General features: G+C 26.7%; 1 protein-coding gene across 4 annotated transcripts in view; it reads left to right on the top strand.

Annotated features, from left to right (window-relative positions):
• LOC123271792 (teneurin-a) overlaps positions 1-21008 on the top strand; it is a 397455-nt gene that overhangs the window by 288815 nt on the left and 87632 nt on the right. The window contains exon 1 of one of the 4 annotated variants that reach the window (XM_044738206.1): positions 17266-17841. The exons of the other annotated variants lie outside the window; for them this stretch is intronic. Coding sequence (XP_044594141.1) covers positions 17753-17841 — 89 coding nt within the window. The 5' untranslated portion in view covers positions 17266-17752. Of the gene's footprint in view, positions 1-17265; positions 17842-21008 lie in introns of those variants that run through there. 4 annotated transcript variants of the gene reach the window in all.

The following is a 21008-nucleotide window of genomic DNA, read 5'->3' as shown; positions in this document are numbered from 1 at the left end:
AAAAGTCATTTTGACACTTTGTATAACCTTATAGCTGGAATACATGATAATAATTAAATTCATTAAGTAAATTAACGTTTTTAATAATTATTAAAATATAAAAAATAATTATGAGCTGTGATAGAATTTGCTATTTTACAATAAACGTTATTATAATGTAATATAATAAATGCAAATAATTTATAAAGATGATTTTTGCTTATAAACAATCTTTATATCATATGACATTGCAAGCTTGACAAATTCACTCAACAAAATATTTATTAACTGTTAATAAATATTTGTTAACTACTAATAAATACTTATTAACCATTAATGAATGTACTTTCTTCCCAAATAAATATTTATTGAATGTTAAAAAATATTTATTAAAGTTTAATAAATTAAATAATTGTCTTCAGAAAAATTAAATTATTAATAGTTAATAAATCCTTCTATCAGTTTACACTGATACACAGAAAAAAAAATTTCTTGACTGGAGAATAAAATTCTTGGCTCAAGTAAATTTCCGGGTGCCCGAAGGAAGACCGAAGTTATCTTGGCCGAAGTAAAAATTTTTCTTGAAATTCTATTCTTGGTGGAAGTAATTTTTCTTAATTCAAATTATCATGAATACTTGATACAATCAATTTTTATATTGGATCAAGATTTTTAGATACTTTAGGGAAGCAGCGCCACCTACTTCAGCTGAAAAAAAAATTTTTTTGCCCTCCGGGCGGAAAGTGGCAACTTTCGTCCCGCTGCGCTAAACTAAGTTGCCGCTTTCCGCCTTCGTCGGACAAAAAAATAGTATACACTCCTCGGGAAGTAAATAAGAAAGCCTCAGATCACATGTTTGTTGACCTCGGCTTCGCCTCGGACAACAATTACATGTGATCTGAGACATTTCTTACTTTACTTCCCTAGGTGTGTAATATACTATTCTCACCTTGAGAAAATTTTTCTCTTGAATATTTGATACCCATTTTAGATTATTTTAGCACGCAATTATACATATTGAATGAAAGAAAATAGTTCAATATTATTTGATCTTCCCATTTGACATTTTAATCAATAAAAATATTAATGAAAATTTATTATCGAGATATTTAATTTTTTGGAGCAAGAGAAAAATTTTCTCAAGACAAGAAAATTTACTTCTGTCAAGAACTTAATTTTTTGGAGCAAGAGAAAAATTTTCTCAAAACAAGAAAATGTTCTTGATTCAAATAAATTGTCTTGGATCAAGATACGTATTTCTTGAAGCAAGAGAATTAATTTTGTTGAGATAAGTGAAATTTCTTGTGTCAAAAAAAAATTTTTTTTTCGCCCAAGAAAATAATTAGCAAGAAAAATATTTTCTTGGTTCAAGTGAACCATTCTTTCTGTGTAGAAGGATTTGTTTATATGTAATAAGCTTTATGAACTGTTGATAAATGATTTTTTAACTTCATAGGATTTAATAAATATTTATTAACAGTTAAAAAATTATTTATTAAATGTTAATAAATATTTATTAACAGTTAATAAGTAATTTATTAAGTACAATTTATTAACTGTTAAAAAATATTTATTTAAAATAAAAATCAAAAATAGCAATTTTTTTGACACTTTTCATAACCCTAGCTGGAATACATGATAATAATTCAATTCATTAAATAAATTAACGTTTTTAATATTTAAAAATATAAAAGATAATTATGAGCTGTGATAGAATTTGCTATTTTACTATAAAATAAACGTTATTACAATGTAATATAATTAATGCAAATAATTTATAAAGATGATTTTTAACAAATTCACTCAACAAAATATTTATTAACTGTTAATAAATATTTGTTAACTATTAATAAATACTTATTAACTATCAATAAATTTACTTTCTTGCCAAATAAATATTTATTGAATGTTAAAATATTTACGTTAAAATTTAATAAATTAAATAATTGTCTTCAAATAAATTAAATTATTAATAGTTAATAAATCCTTCTATCAGTGTACACTGATAGACGGATTTGTTTATATTTAATAAGGTTTATTAATTGTTAATAAATAATTTTTTAACATCATAGGATTCAATAAATATTTATTAACAGTTAATTATTTATTAAATATGATTTATTAACTGTTAATAAATATTTGTTAACTATTAATAAATACTTATTAACTATTAATAAATGTACTTTCTTCCCAAATAAATATTTATTGAATGTTAAAAAATATTTATTAAAATTTAATAAATTAAATAATTGTCTTCAGATAAATTAAATTATTAATAGTTAATAAATCTTTCTATCAGTGTAGTTAATTTTTATAAAAATTATAGTATTTTTGGAAACATTAAAGATACTTTCTTCTAAATAAAAAGTTTTTTATAAAAATAGAAACATAAAAGAAGACAAAAGCCACAAAAGAAAATAAAAAGTTAGATATTAAAGTGATGTTTTTATTTATATGTTCGTGAGCTGGTCTCGAACTCTCGATACGTGAGGGGACCGCCCGTGGTGTCTTGATATGTCGAGGATCGAGGTATAAAGGCGTCCAGCTTTGGCTTCAGCAAAACTCCGGCGTGTGTTGGACATAAACAACAGGATGTCGATACAAACAGCCAGTAACAATCCTCCTATCATAACAATAACAATAACAACAATCGTACAAATTTCAATAGCCATGTCTGCTAAATCAACATTCCTATCAGAATATTATATGTACCGACTTCGATTTCCATTACACTATTATTACCATAAATCACCGATTGAATAATTTATAAATAAATATTAATGTCCTTTAAATGATGATGATAATAATGGTATAAAAAATTAGCCGGCTCCCCGACGGGAGACCACAGGCGGCTCGGATGTAATTGCGTTTACAGCTGTAATCAATCGGGTTTTATCGTTAAATATGTTTGTAGCATTATATGGAGGCGGTACAAGCAGATTTATTTTAGAATTTATTTTTTTATAATTATAATTATTCTTAGTGAGAGAAACTTGTATTAGTACTGAGGAGTAAAGGTATATACTTGATAAATCTTTGTTGAAATGAGAGTTGAACCTCTCAGCAAGTCTATAAATTACAAGGCGATACTTTCTGCTGTGATTATTCTCTAATTCAAATTATTTTCTTCCTAAATTTTGTCACTGATAAATTATTTCTTGGATTAATAACTTAAACAATTTATATATTTCATAAAAATTCATAAAATTTTGCTTTATTAAATAATGACTTTTGATAAATTGTACTTTTTTAACTATTGACGTTTTTAAAGATATAAGCTCATCCCGATGTTACACTCATCAAGAGCTTTCATTTGAGTACCCACATGCCTTTTTTGATATATTTTTCATATACAGATATATATAATATATATAAATATATAAAATATATGAAAAATTGATGTGGGTACTTAAATAAAAGGTCTCGACAAGTATAACATCGTGATGAGCTTATATCTTTAAAAATGTCAATAGTTCACAAGATACAAGGTAATTTCTTAATTACTGACATTTTTAAAGATATAAGCTTATCATGATGTTACACTTATCGAGACCTTTCATTTGAGTACCCACATGTATTTTTGATATATTTTTCATATATTCATATATATAATATATATAAATATAAAAAATATATGAAAAATTGATGTGGGTACTCTAATGAAAGGTCTCGATGAGTGTAACATCAAAATGAGCTTATATCTTTAAAAATGTCAATAATTAAGAAATTATATTGTATTTTGTCAACTATTGACATTTTTATAGAAATAAGCTCATCATAATGTTACACTCATCGAGACCTTTCATTTGAGTACCCACATGAATTTTTCATATATTTTTCATACATACATATATATATAATATATATAAATATATGAAAAAATGATGTGGGTACTTAAATGAAAGGTCTTGATGAGCATAACATCGGGATGAGCTTATATCTTTAAAAATGTCAATAGTTCACAAGATACAAGGTAATTTTTTAATTATTGACACTTTTAAAGATATAAGCTAATCATGATGTTATACTTTAAGTACCCACATGGCAATTTTTATATATTTCATATATATGGTATTTGTGAAATATATAAATATATAAAATATATGAAAAATTAATGTGGGTACTTAAATGAAAGTTTAATAGTTAATAAAGCTTATTAAATGTAAACAAATCCTTCTATCAGTGTAACCAAAATTATAATTTTTCTCTTTCCTCAACTCAATTATTAAAAAATAATAATTAATAAAAATAAAGGAATCAAAACTGTAAAAAAGTAGTTTCTTGTACACTTACAGCGTCTCAACTAAAGTCTCGGACTTTTAATTCGCCGGAACGAGGTTCGCACGCTCGACTCGAGCCAATCGAATTTCCCGACAAACTCTCCAGGGAACAACCTGGGAAATAGTTTTGAGTTTCCAGTTTGGAGGTTCGAGTCAAGTAGACAGAGACGTACAAAGACAGACGGAAAGCCCCCGTCTCCTTTTGAGACAACGAGTGCCTCGCCAGACGTCAACCTCTCCCTACACACTTATTCTCTAATTCAATTAACGACTCGATAACTTTTATTCCCAGATTACTTTATTATTATCCTTGATAATCAATACTCGATCCATAAATTGATTATCGATCCTCACCCGTACAAACAAAATTATCTATTATCTGTTATATAAATTCGGGGAGTAGAGATGTATGTTGCATTAGCATGTTATTACTATTATTATTATGTTATCGGTTGGTAAGTTCAGTCAATAAGGATCAATGAAGAGTATTCGAAGAATCGGGAATGAGTGAACCAGGATCGACAGGAATGAGAATTGGAATTTACCTCTTGGTCCCTCCAGCCATACAATCTTGATTATCGTCGCCGTGCTCTATTGGCATTCCTTCTTACAGAAAACCCATACCCTTACTCATACTCAGACCTATACCTAAATTATATATATATATATCATTCAATATAAGTATATGTTTAAGGACATACTGTAATTTTTTAACGACAAAATAAAATTTATAATTTTATTTATTTATTTTTAGAGAAAATTGAAATTTTAAAAGACAATTTAAAAATTTTTAAAATAAAATTATTAATTAGAAAAAAATATTAAGAATTAAAAAAAAAAATTATTAATTTGATAAAATATATTGTTAATTTTTGTAAAAAATTTATAATTAGAAAAAAAAATTATTTATAAAATTTAAAATAAATAAGTTTTATAAAAATTTTATAATTAGAAAAAAAAGTTTTATAATTAGAAAAAAAAAATTTTTTTTTGTAAAAAATTATTAATTAGAAAAAAAATGAAAATAAATAATTTTTATAAAAAAATTAATTTTTCTGAACTTAAAGTCAATTTAAATTATGTTTAAAAAATAAAATTATTAATAAGTAAAAAATATTAAGAATTAAAAAAAAATTAATTTGATAAAATATATTATTAATTTTTGTAAAAAATTTATAATTGAAAAGAAAAATTGTTTTTTTTTATAAAAAATTAATAATTAGAAAAAAAATTATTTATAAAAAAAATAAAATAAATAATTTTTATAAAAATTTTCATAATTAAATTTATAAAAAAATTAATTTTTTAAAATTTAAAATCAATTTAAAAGTAAATATGTTTACTTTAAAGACAAACAAAAATGCATTTTACTGAAAAATTTGACCTGAAGACGTCACTCATCCTTAGAACTTAGATATCGCATCCGGTTTATCTTTTACCGAACAAATAAAATAAAAAGTAACCGACTCAACAAATAAAAAGTCATACAGATAAATTTGGACTTATAATATTGTTTTGTCAGTGACTCAGAATAGTAATGGAAGGTGTAGGCTAGAGTTTTATGTGTTTATGTCGTATAGGTGTGTGTGGGCTGTTATTTTCCTTCACTTTGAAGACGAGAGCGAGGATGAGGACGAGGACGAGGATAGAGGGTTATAAAAATATGTTATTGTTCTCTCACGCACTTTTGTCAACGGACAATAGGGACGTAATTAATGTGTGGTGACACCTTTTCTTGTCGTCATTTATACGGGATAATTTAAGAGCGTATATTGTTGCCTGTCGGCTAAACGGGTGGTGATTAAAATATTTACTCGCTGCATGGAAGGTCTTTTTTATTTGAATTATTGTCTGCGAGGTCGGTTACTTTAATCAGCTTTTTAAAATTGCTATTCTGGCTAAAGGACGGGAGAAATGGGAAAACTCATAAGGACCTCTTTCTTAAGGATTTAATTTTCTACAAAAAAGTTTATCTTATAAATTTTTTAATCTTTGATATTTAACTAAAATTTTGAAGTCAAAAATTATTTTTTAAAATATTAAAAATACGTAATAAATAATAATTAATAATTAATTGTTTAAATTAAAATATTAGCTAAAGGATAAAAGCTCCAATATTTAATCAGAATTTTTATATCAAAAATTACTATTCAAATTTTTTAATAAAAGGTAATTATTAATAGACAATAATTAATAATTAATTAATTAAATTAAAATATTAGCTGAAGAATAAGAGCTACAGTGATAGAAGGATTTGTTTATATTTAATAAATTAACTGTTAATAAATTAATTTTTAACATCATAGAATTTAATAAATATTTATTAACAGTTAATAAGTAATTTATTAAGTACAATTTATTAACTGTCAATAAATATTTATTAATGGTCAATGAATATTTGTTAACTGTTAACAAATATTTATTTAAAATAAAAAGCAAAAAAAGCAATTTTCTTTTGACACTTTTTATAACCCTATAGCTGTAATTCATGATAATAATTAAATTCATTAAATAAATTAACGTTTTTAATGTTTAAAAATATAAAAGATAATTATGAGCTGTGATAGAATTTGGTAATTTACAATAAACGTTATTATAATGTAATATAATTAATGCAAATAATTTAAAAAGATGATTTTTATTTATAAGCAATCTTGATATTATATTGCAAGCGAAACAAATTCACTCAACAGAATATTTATTAATTGTTAATAAATATTTGTTAACTATTAATAAATACTTATTAACTATTAATAAATTTACTTTCCTCGCAAATAAATATTTATTAAATGTTAAAAAATATTTATTTAAATTTAATAAATTAAATAGTCTTCAAATAAATTAAATTATTAATAATTAATTAATCCTTTTATCAGTGCCCAACTAAAACTTTTGATTCTATTTGCTTGAAAGAAATTTTTCTAAATCATCCTAGTGTACCTATTAAATTATTACACGGAAAGAAGTAAACTGTAATATTCACTCGGATTCCGATTAATTTTTATAGTTTCAAACAGTAAAGTGGACATCGGGGTGGCAAAAATATAAATATTACAGAACTTAATGTAGAAAGTATAAAAGCCACAGTTTATAATTTAATATCCAAAATAAATTACAAAAAAAATTACAGTTTCAAACAGTAAAAATTGCCATTTCAATATATAGTCCATATTATGAGAAGAAGGGGAACTCAGATGAAAGAGAAGGGGGTCCGACTTTGGAAGAATTTAACATTTGAAACAGTAAAAATTACACTTTTAAAGTATACATTTTACCAGTCCAAGCAAGTCAATAATTACAGTTTGATTTTTAGCGTAGCGTTTAAAATTTACCATTTTACTTTGTAAATATTGACGTTGCTTGTATTAGAAATTTACTAACTTTATTTTATACTTTTTACATATCACAAGATCATTTTTTAGGTACTAAATGATAAATATCAAAGTCTGAATTGTTAATTATTATACTTAAACATTTTAGACATTTACATAGCGAATATTACTGTTTGAAACAGTATTTTCTTCCATCTAAAGAGTAAATTATAACGTTAAAATGGTGAATATTACAAAATGAATAGTAAAATCACGATTTTACTGTTTGAAATGGTAATTTTTAGCAGTTGATCATTACTTATTATAAATCGACTGTTACTTATTACAGTTTACTTTTTTCCGTGTAAAAATTATTAATTAAGTAAATAATTGTCTTGAAATAAATTAAATTATTAATAGTTAATAAATCCTTCTATCAGTATAGAAAACTAAATTTTGAACAATTTTTTTATTAAAATTTTTTGTAAAATCAGTAGTTTAGAAAATATAGTCATTTTTCATACAAATTTCTTTTTCAACTAATTAAATTAATAAATATTTTCCGAAAATTTAAAAAATACGCCAAATTTCTTGATAATTTCCAAAATATAAACCAAATAAGCGCCGGAATATAATCTTCGGTGAGCAGAGCTCGACCAAAACAAGAAAATGAGTGGAGACAAACTAAACGATCCATCTAGTGTTTCGGCGGTGTAACATGTTACGGCGGGTATCGTCAGTTTACTTCGCCACGGTGGTGCTTGAGCAAACGTGACGCAGACAATTGAACTATCTGCATTGGCCGTGCACATTCACAAGATAGAGATAATGTAGACAGAGTGGAGACATGGATAGTATAGGAAGCCTCACCATGGACTCATACAGATACCACCATGGATTATATTACTAGTATCCATGCAGCGAGAGATGTCCTGAACATATGCCGCGCGAGTCACGTCATCAGAACACATATCCACGGACATATCCGCAAGCCCCACCTCCACCCCATCCCCCATCCTCTCCCACCGCATCGACCGGTGGGTCCCTTTTCCACTCCATTCTCCATTCTCGATTCTCCATATAATACCGCATACACACACCACATATATGACGACATTCTGCGGCGTCTACTCCATTTGTATTATTATGCCATATACTACCATACCAGGCAGAAACGAATATTCCGGATAGGAGAAGAGCGGCTCCTCTCAAAATATATGGATTGGTCACTGAGAATCGAGAATATGCCTCTATTCTTCTGTTCTGCATAAAATATCGCGGATATTAATCTATTGTCCTTTACTTCTTACAGCCCCGCGAGCCTGCTGGTATTTTATCGAATTATATTTACCAGATAAATAAAATTAGCTATTTTTCTCGAATCTAAGAAAATAAATTTATATATCGTTAATAAATTGATTAAATAAAATTACTGGAACGTGAGGCTGCTTCGTAAAGGTATCACGTATTATATTTTTATCGAGTTACTCGAGGAGAAAAATATATTAAACGTTTATTATTTATTATTTACTCTGAAAATATCTTTAAAATTCTAACTATTGTTTTTTATATCAAAATTCTGGTTGAATATTGGAGATAGAAGGATTTAGTTCTATTTGATAAAATTTTGTAACAGATACTAAATGATTTAGAAACTAATCTTTCATTACCAAATATTTTAAAATAAGTACTAAATAATTTATTAAAGCTCATTTAGTTCCACCAAATAAATATTTAGTAGTATTTAACAAATTATTTATTGCTACGCAATTAATCCGTTATTTGTATTAAAGAAATTAATTTTTTAACTAATTTTAGCGTGTAACCTAACTTTTTAACTTAAAATAATTAAAATAAATAATTTTAAGTAAAAATATAAGGTATTATAAAGAAAATAATCTCATTAAATTATATTTTTTTGTTTGAGACATTTAGAAAATTTTAAATTAAACAAGTTTTTAACATACCAATAATAGACTAATTGAAAAATTTAAACTAAACTCCACTGAGAAAAGACATAAATAGAAGTCATTTATTGGGAGTATGTGTGTTTTCAAAGGGAAGGTAAATCTTACAAAATCGAGCTGAATAAAATAATCTAAGTCAGTGAAAAGATTATGTATCACATAACCATTGGAATTAAAGCAGACACGGAAAAAAATCCTATGAAAAATTACTATAGTAACATCGTAATCCAGGACTAGACTTTCAGTATCTCGATTTTTACGATGCTGCCGTCTACAGAATACAATTTGAATTATTGAAAATTACGATGTTATTTAGTAAATTTTTTTTCCGTAAGAGCAAGTGAATAAGGACGCATACTATATGTTTTAATAAAAGAGAGACAGAGTCTAGTAGTTTGCGACGCCACCACCGAAAAATGACCAACTACTGTATCGAGGGTCTTATTATGTGACTGAACAGAAAGATTTGATAATCCCTCCGATAGCGTGAGGGGATAAACCTTGGGCTTGAGGCGGAGAGTACACCGGGTTCGATTCCTGGATGATGCAGAATTATTTTTTCGGTGAGCTTAACTTCTTTTTAATTTGAGTGATAGAAATTTACGATGTTGCATCGTATAAATTACTATGTTTGAGTTCTGGTCCGGCACTGCAATGTCCTATACTAAAAATTACGATGTTTTCATTGTAATTTTTCATACAATTTTCTTTCCGTGTAGCCCATCTACCGACAATACTTACCAAAGAAATATTTAGTACCTGTTACTAAATATTATTTGGTGGAAATGAATATTTATTTCCATGTAATAAGGCTTTGTTCATGTAAAGAAATCATTTATTAAACTGTAACAAATAATATTGATGGGTACAAAATATTCTTCCAAATAAATAAATAAAAATTTTGTTACTAAATTAGTTTAATACTCCGTACTACATTGATAGAAGGATTTGTTTATAGTTAAAAATATTTTTTAATATTTAACAAATCAATTATTAAAGACCACTTTTTAGTATTAAACAAATATTTCTTAGTATTTAAAATGATCTGTTTGTATTTAATAAATCTGATATTCTTTTATTAAATATTAATAAATCTTTTTAAATACTACGACATGTTTGTTAAGGATTAAAAAGTGATTTCTAATAAATGATTCGTTAAATATTCACCAATATTTTTAACTATAAACAAATCTTACATCATAGTTTTGACTGCAAAAATTTTTAATAAGATCAAAATTATTTATAATTAATTTTTCAACAATTTTGTTCCAAACATTTTTCCTAAAAATCAAAATTTTGACCATTAAATCCTTCTTTAATAGCATATAATTTTTCTAAAGTAAAAACATTTTGTAATTACCAAAAAACGGAGTCATTAGCAAGAAAATTCTGTAATGTAATACAAAAAACCTTTGTTAGAATTTAAAAGACAGTTAGTATAGAATGATTCACTCTCCGATAACTAAAGAACATTAAGATACCAAATTCGATAACCGGAGAACGGTATGAGTATTCAAAAATAAAGCTAAAAGTAAAAACTACTTAAGCGCATCACAGACTTATTGGTAAGCCCGTAAACAATAGCGTTGTTTACTCGGGAATGATACGTAAGTCTTGATTTAAACGACCAGAAGGAAAAAAAGTCATCGAATATGAGAAAAATTTCATCGTTAAAGTTGTGTGAGTAAAGTTGCGGCGATAAAAGTCACGAAAGCGCAAGACAGCAGCTACTTTTTTATTAATTGCGACATTTAACTCCGGTGGGTAAATAGAGACGATCAAAGGGTCATTTTACCCAAACTTTCTCTCTCTTTCTTCGAGCATGAGATGAAATCCTATTAGTTTTATCTTTGTAGATGTGTAATTTTCCTCGCAACCAAACTAGTAGGTACCTTTACTTGGATTGGAATTTCATCCGGTTTTAGGCTTTTTTCAGTCCGGTTCACTTCTTTGTCACGGCTGCTCTGAAAACCCACTTTTGTACAAAGGATCGCAGGTTACCCGCCGGTATTGTCGATAAATATAATAAATGCCTCGTTTATGAGTCATAAGGATGGGTGATTGTTAAGATACACCTGTTGTCAGGTTGTCAGTCAGATTAATTTTCGGATTAACTGTTTTTTTTTTTAAGACTTTTAACGGTAACTTTAATATTTAAAATTGAACACTAAAAATTTTCATCTTTAAATTTTTTTATGCAATAAAAAATAATTTTTTTAACTAATAAATTTATTTAAAAAAAAAACTTTGACCTAGACTCGAACCAGGAACTTCCAATTATTATTATTGGCTTGCAAAATTTAAATGTTTTTTATACTTGGCCATCCATCTTACGGCTTAGAATAAATAATAATAATAATTTAAAATAATTATTAAAAATAATTATTCTTAACAATTATTAAGAATAATTATTAAAAATAATTATTAAAAAAAATTATTAAAAATAATTATTAAAACTAACTATTAAAAATAATTATTAAAAATAATTATTGAAGATAATTATTATAATTTTTAACCAAATTTTCGGATAAAAATTAAATAGAGTATTAAAACAAAAAAAAACTGATTTTTATAAATGAAATATGATGCATATGACTACTTGGGCTGAATTTAATATTAAAAATGCGTAGGGCTTGAATTTGAGTATAGGTACACGGGAAAAAGAATAAAATAATAGGATTCTTTGTTGGTCCAGAAGTTTATAACCCTTGGTACTATGGTTGGTGCGCAGGAAGGATCCTGGGGCCACGATAAAATTTAGCTCAACTTTCTTTGATGTCGCTAAACAGAAACCCTGCCTCTCGTCCCTAACAGGGAAAGCTCGAGAGGTGAAGAAAGGAAGCTGAAGCTGAAGCTGAGCTTGAGATAAAAGAAACTGGAGTAAGAGTACGCCTTTGCGTATCGGAATCTTTCTTAGTCTTATCCGAAATCTCTTTGCGGTTGTCACTGCATCAAAGGCCACTACATTTTTCCGTCAATCTCTAGATTAGCGACTGGAAATTCTTACATTAATTCACTTTTCTAATTAGCTATTATTAATAGAAAAATGTTTCTTTTTTCAATTTTTTTCAAATTAGTAAAAAAGACATTTTTTATTAAAAAATTGTCAACTATTGAGATTTTTAAAGATATAAGCCCATTCCGATGTCACACTCATCGAGACCTTTCATTTAAGTACCCACATCAATTTTTCATATATTTCATATATTTATATATGTATATATGAAAAATATATAAAAAATTCATGTGGGTATTCAAATAAAAGCTCTTGATTAATGTAACATCGAAATGAGCTTATATCTTTAAAAATGTCAATAATTAAGAAATGACCTTGTATGTTGTCAACTATTGACATTTTTTAAGATATAAGATCATTGCGATGTTACCCTTATCGAGACCTTTCATTTAAGTACCCACATCAATTTTTCATATATTTCATATATTTATATATATTATATATGTGTATATATGAAAAATATATAAAAAATTCATGTGGGTATTCAAATGAAAGCTCCTGATGAATGTAACATCGAGATGAGCTTATATCTTTAAAAATGTCAATAATTAAGAAATGACCTTGTATCTTGTCAACTATTGACATTTTTAAAGATATAAGCTCATCTCGATGTTACACTCATTGAGACCTTTCATTTGAATACCCACATCAATTTTTCATATATTTCATATATTTATCTATATTATATATATGTATATATGAAAAATATATCAAAAATGCAAGTGGGTACTCAAATAAAAGCTCTTGATGAATGTAACATAGAGATGAGCTTATATCTTTAAAAATGTTAATAATTAAGAAATGACCTTGTATCTTGTCAACTATTGACATTTTTGAAGATATAAGCTCATCTCGATGTTACACTCATTGAGACCTTTCATTTGAATACCCACATCAATTTTTCATATATTTATCTATATTATATATATGTATATATGAAAAATATATCAAAAATGCAAGTGGGTACTCAAATAAAAGCTCCTGATGAATGTAACATAGAGATGAGCTTATATCTTTAAAAATGTTAATAATTAAGAAATGACCTTGTATCTTGTCAACTATTGACATTTTTGAAGATATAAGCTCATCTCGATGTTACACTCATTGAGACCTTTCATTTGAATACCCACATCAATTTTTCATATATTTATCTATATTATATATATGTATATATGAAAAATATATCAAAAATGCAAGTGGGTACTCAAATGAAAGCTCTTGATGAGTCTAACATCAGGATGAGCTTATATATTTAAAAACGTCAATATTTAAGAAATTACAGTGCAATTTAACAAAATTCATTATTTAATAAAGCAAATTTCTATTTATAATTCACAAGTCACGGCAAGGTTGCTAATAATTTTTAAATAAATTATTAAAAACTAATAATTAAAATGTAATTTTCATACATTTACTATTTAAATAAATAAATTTAATTTCAAAGAGATTTTTCCAGTAGAAAAAAAGTACAAGTTCGCTTTATTCTTAGCTGTAAAAATAAGTTGAATATTAATTGAGCGTTTCCGGTCGAATGAATGTAAAAGACAGCTCGGTAAAGTCTTTATAAATTTTATTTAAAAAAACAGTCATCCAGCAATCGCGTAACTCCCTGTGCCCGTTTAAACAACCGAGGTTTGCTCAATGTTTCAAACAAACCGTGCGGGTGAGGCTTTATTTGCAGTGAGCCGACGTGTACCGCGTTCTCACCCCAGTGAGCTTTAAGCGAAAGCGAGAGTTACCCCAATATACCTAACCATATATATACATATATATATAGAGCATGCCTGAGTATGAGTTCGAGTAAGCACAGTCCGTTTCGTTTCTCAGTCAAGTCCCTTTATGCTGCGGGGAGTAGGTACCTACTCTCTTCTATCACCCCTTTGAGCACACACTCACACACCGACGCACCGAGATTACCAACAGACAGAGACTGGCCTCCCAAAACGCCTTCTAATCCCCGCACCTACACTACATTCTCAATAAATTTACACGGTTTATATAATATTGTTATATATTATATATTATATTTTATATACCGAATAATTTTTAACTTCCTTCTGCACTCAGACATCCTCAAGAAATTAACGTCTAAGTCGAACCATTTTATTGCTCTGTTGTTATTGCACAAATTATAGTTAAGTACTAATCTATTACTTTTTATTATTGCCCTCCAGACTATTTTATTATTCATAGGTTCATGACCCCCAAGAATTATGGAATTCATAACCTGCTTCATTATTTTTTCTTTTCATTACTGTTATTATTACGACTATTGTTGTCTACATTTTTTTTTTTTATTATTATCGCAATTAAGAGTCATAATAATTAAAAGTTGTTGACGAATTAATTTTTAAATTGTCTTTATATCTACAGATATCAGACAATTTTTATTATTTTTTATTTTTTTTTTTTAGTTTTTCGGCAAACAAATTATTGTGATGATTTTTTATCAAATTAAAAAACTATAAAGTTTTTTTTTTTAATTTATTCTTTTGATAATAAAATAAATAAAGTATTAAATATTTTTACAATAATCAGAGAATTTATTAAATTAATTTATTTTAAAACAATTTATTAAAATTTTTTGAGTAAAAAATTAAATTATTTAACAATAAATAAGCATTTAATTATAAAAATAATAATTATCTATATTATTAAGAGAATAACAAAAATTTTGTGTCCAGGATATTCAATTTATTATGATAAGTATTTAGGCTGCATTTGAAAATGCTCTATCTCTGAATACATAATTAAGAAATGACCTTGTATTTTGTGAACTATTGACATTTTTAAAGATATAAGCTCATCTTAATGTTACACTCATCAAGACTTTTCATCTAAGTACCCACATCAATTTTATATATTTATATATTTCATAAATACTATATATATATAAAATATATAAAAATTACCATGTGGGTACTTAAATAAAAGGTCTTGATGAGTGTATCATCAGGATGAGCTTATATCTTTAAAAATGACAATAATTAAGAAATGACCTTGTATCTCGTGAACAATTGACATTTTTAAAGATATAAGCTCATCCCGATGTTAGACTCATCGAGACCTTTCATTTGAGTACCCACATCAATTTTTCATATATTTCATATATTTATATATATTATATATATATGGATATATGAAAAATATATCAAAAATGCATGTGGGTACTCAAATGAAAGCTCTTGATGAGTATAACATCAGGATGAGCTTATATCTTTAAAATATATATTATATATATATGTATATATGAAAAATATATCAAAAATGCATGTGGGTACTCAAATGAAAGGTCTCGATGAGCGTAACGTCGGGATGAGCTTATATCTTTAAAACCATCAATATTTAAGAAAGTACAGCGCAATTTAACAAAAGTCATCATTTAAATGCAATTTTACAAGTCACAGCAGTCACATAGTGACTGCAAGGTTGCTAGTAATTTATTAAATATTTAAAAAATTTTTTATTAGTATAATAATTTTATTAAAAAAATTTTTTATTACCAAAACTCCAAAAAACAAAACTTTAAATAAAAAAAACTCAAAATTTTCCAAAACAAAAAACTTCCTAGACCAAAACACAACCCAGGACTCTGAAAAAAAAAAAAAAAAAAAAAAAACACAAAAGTAGGGGTAGTCCTACTTCATCAGCCCTTCATAGATGATATGAGCTTGGGTATCAAACATGAAGCGCACGCGTGGCTCCTTCCTAGTAGTGGGGAGCCTCCAGTGTCACTTTGTGCCGGGCGTTGCGGCGGTCTGCCTCCAGTCAAAACCCCGTAGTCACCGCGAGTGGATGTTACGCGCGTCTGACTCGACACTTACCTCACTAGTTAGTGCTAAACTCACCAAGAGATTTATAAATAAAGTATAAATTTTTACAAAATCCACTTCTATACAACGAAAAATCACAAGGAATTAATAGTTACCTCCGTTAAAAAGTATAAATTTAAAAATTGAGCCCTTTTACTCATCAAGTGTTACCTCCCCGGTGTTAATTAAGTTGGTGTTCGGCGTAAGTGGACGTCGGGGCATACTATTCGGATTTGCATCCCTTCTGACCCAATTAGATTAAACATTCCGGGTTCTCCGATCACCCAAAAGTTATTGTTGTTCTCCTCTTATATATATGTATATATATATCACCTTACTAAGGTTAATTTTCGATAATCGCTGTTTACTTAAAGATTTATTTTATTTTGGATTAATTTAAGTCGATAAAAAAAGTAACTCAAACAGAAAATCGTCAGACAATAATTTTGGAATTTTAAAAATAAAGTGCTGAGTTAAAAACTCCATTTGTTTGTAAGTTTTCTGGCGTTGACAGATCGATAAAAACTTTTGGATCCACATCAGACTTTTTTTATAAATCGTTTTTAAATTTTCGATGTTTAAAAAATTTATTTTGTCGTGATTAATTAATAATTATTAATTTAAAAAATTTATTTCAATTTTTAAAATTATTTTTTTTGACTAAAAATAAATAAAAACAATAAAATAAATGTAAAATTGTTGTGATTAATTAATTAATAATTAATTAAAAAAATTTATTTCAATTAAAATTATTTTTTGAGACTTTAAAAATAAATAAAAACAATAAAATAAATGTAAAAAGTGATACAGATAAATTAATTATTAAATTTTTTGATGAAAAATAAGTGACGTTACAATTAATTGAAATTGTAATTTTAGTGAAAATTATTATAATTAATTTATAAATAAAAATTGCAGTGATTTTATGAGTGTTAAAATAAAATTAGTGATAAAAAAGTGAAGCAAAATTGATGAGGGAAAATTGCGGACAGAGAAGCTTAAAATAAAAGTGAAAAGCTTGAATATATTTCCAATCCGCAAGCTCCGCTCGAAGGTAGTCTCGGAGGAGATAGTGCTGTCGACGGTCCAGGTCTTGCTGGGGGGCAAGACGGGCACCACGGTGAAGGGAAACGGCGGATTCGGGGACTACTCGGCGGCGGGCGAATTCGAGGTCTGGGGCGAAGACCACCGCGCGACGGATGGTGAGGACCACTTGCCCGGGCCGCCTCGCGGACTCACCAACACTCAGTCCCAGAATCACTCCCAGGGGAGGTGTAATGACGGGAACGTGTCCTCTCTGAGGCCCCTGCTCCACGTCGCGCACTGCGAGTTGCACTCTCCGAGAGACGCCGAGCTTCTCAGGCTCGACCAGCTCGAGAACATTAATATGGACCGCAAGGGGGACAGAGACCCCTATTCTATGATGGATAACTTTCATAGTCCTGTGCCGCCTCCGCTCCCGAGGAGACATGGACGGTAAGTTTCCTCCTTGATCTTAAAGACGCTTAGGCCTACTTAATTTGTTGTTAAAGGTTATTCCAAAAAAATTAATTGGGATCAAGTTTTTGGGGGGAAATTAGCTGGTGGAAATTCACGATAATTAGGACGTGTTATTAAAAAAATTTTGTTAGGAAAAATTTCAAATTTTTATGGATAAAAATCATGTAAAATTTATGAGTTAAATTTTGAAAAAAAAATTATTTTTTGAAATTTAAAAAAATTTTCTTCATTTTGGTGAATTTTATTTGATTCAAGAATTTTTCTTATTAAAAAAAAATAAATTACTTAAATTCATGATTTTTCTTCTTTAATTTAATAAAAATAATTTTCTATCAGTGCACTGAAAAAAAAAATTGATTCAAGAGAAAAATTCTTAAACCAAAAAAATAATTTTGAAGAGTTTCAATGTCTTAAACTTAATTCAAAACGAAAAGTTCTTGAATTGAGTTAAATTTACTTAAACCTAGAAAAATTTCTTAATTTAAAAATTTTTTTACTCAAATCAAGATAGAAGTTTTTTAAAATTATATACTCGATTTTTCTTAATTTTTCTTAATTTTAGTGAATTTTATTTGATTCAAGAATTTTTTTTATTAAAAAAAAATATTCTAAATTCATAATTTTTCTTCTAATAAAATTAAGTTTCTATCAGTGCACTGAAAAATTGACGATTCAAGAGAAAAATTCTTAAACCAAAAAATAATTTTAAAGAGTTTTAATGTCTTAAATCAAGACGAAAAATTCTTGAATTAAGTAAAATTTACTTAAACCAAGAAAGTTTTCTTAATTTACGAATTTTTTTACTAAAATCAAGATGAAATTCTTCAAAATTATATACTTGATTCAAGAACATTTGTTTTGTGTGTAGAAAAAAAAATGTTGAATGAAGAAAATTATTTTTAAAAGTTTCATCATTTTTTGTTAAATTAAAAAATTTTTCTTAGTTTGAATAAATTTTACTTGATTCAGGAATTTTATTTTTATTAAAGAATAAATAAATTACTCTAAATTTTGATCTTAGTTTATAAATTATCCTTTTAATTAAAGTTTACATTGATAAAAAATTCATTTGATTAAAGCGGAAAAATCATGAATTAAGATCAAAATTTAGAATAATTATTAATTTAACACCTAGTGAAATAAAATGATTACTGACACTAATTAAAAAATTGAATTTAATTCAATTAAGACACTAAATTTATACCAAGAAAATTATGAATTGAAAAATTCTTTAAATCAAGCTTATTAAAAAATAATTTATAAATTCACTAGTAAAAAAAATTATGTTTAGGTCTTTAAAATGAAAACTACTAAAAAAATAATTATTTCCTCGCAATTAAACGTATAATTAAAGATTAAATCCAGAAGCTTGAGCTTAACAGTATTTTCTGGAGACAAATAAGCGGCCGATTAAAAAATAAATGAAACTTTTAATGTGTTTGTCACTGATGATTTACGATGATTAATAAAAAAGGCATGATTATAATTATAAGCAATTTGTATTCCGTGAATACATTTTCCCCTTGTTAAATATCATCGCGGTAGGGTGTAAGCGACATAATAGCGGTTATAGATATATATTTCTATTCTGGAGAGCGTTAAATTCGGCGGTCGCAGCATCTATCTCTCCGCTCGGCCAATGTCGTTTTTATGTTAATAATCCGGGCTCGCGTTTCAGAATTCGAGGAACGCACACTTTCACCCTCGACGCGAACGATCGGGGTGGCAGTAGTGGGCGGCGGGAGTGTGTGACAGACTGAGCAAGGGTAATTCTGGGTAACAGGGGGCGCAGATATGAATATGCATAAACCTCAAGGGAAGAACGCATCCGTTAATTCTTATCTCGGCAACCATTCTCAGGCTATCATATTTTCAAATACATACCTTATAACTATTACTGTAACTATAACTATAACTATAACTGTTACTATTACTGTTACTTTCAAGGATCCGAAATATCGTATTTATTCTCCAGGCTACATTCCATCGGGTTTTTATTTTTCTCCGGCTTATCGCCAAATCAAGCGCTTTCATCGGACGAAATTTAAAACGCGGATTATCGTCCCGCTTTAAATTCAATTTCAAGCTTCGAGTGTAAACTTTTCGTCATTAATTTTTAAAACTTTTCAATTTTACTCATGAATTTTTAAGGAATTTTATTTCAACTAGCTTTTAAAAGCTTTACTGATGAAAAATATTTCATTTTATAATTTAAGAGCGTAATTTATATTAAAACAATTATAATTTCTAAAATATTAGGCTACAAATTTTAAGAGATACCAAAATTGTTTGAAAATAATTTTTCTGCAACTTTTATTTGAAAAATTTTTTTCTAAAATATAAATCTTCAATCCTATAATGTAATATTTCCAAAAATATTGTAACTTTTATAAAATATTCACTGATAGAAGGATTTATTAACTATTTATAATTTAATTTATTTAAAGACAATTATTAAATTTATTAAATTTTAATAAATATTTTTTAACATTCAATAAATATTTATTTGGGAGAAAAGTATATTTATTAATAGTTAATAAGTATTTATTAATAGTTAATGAATATTTTGTTGAGTTAATTTGTTTTGCTTGCAATGTCATATGATATCAAGATTGCTTATAAATAAAAATCATCTTTATAAATTATTTGCATTAATTATTATATCAAATTATAATAACGTTTATTGTAAAATAGTAAATTCTATCACAGCTCATAATTATCTTTTATATTTTTAAATATTAAAAACGTTAATTGATTTAATGAATTGAATTACTATCATGAATTCCAGCTATAGGGTTATAAAAAGTGTCAAAAGAAAATTGTTATTTTTGCTTTTTATTTTAAATAAATATTTGTTAACAGTTAATAAATTGTACTTAATAAATTACATATTAACTATTAATAAATCGTATTTAATAAATAATCTATTAACTGTTAATAAACATTTATTAAATCCTATGTTAAAAAATTATTTATTAAGTTAAAGTGTAAAAAATATTTAATGAGACCAAAATTAATTTTTATCCCAATATTTTTCTTTAAAATCAAAATTTCCAAACCTAAAGCTTTTCTTAATTAAGATAGAGTTTAAAAATGAGGTCAAAGTTTTTTTTTATTTTAAAAAATATTTTAATAAAAGCTAC

The sequence above is a fragment of the Cotesia glomerata genome, linkage group LG9, assembly GCF_020080835.1.
Source record: "Cotesia glomerata isolate CgM1 linkage group LG9, MPM_Cglom_v2.3, whole genome shotgun sequence".
NCBI lineage: Eukaryota > Metazoa > Arthropoda > Insecta > Hymenoptera > Braconidae > Cotesia > Cotesia glomerata.
Note: the sequence above shows the minus strand (reverse complement) of the source record. Positions and strands in the feature narration are given on the sequence as shown.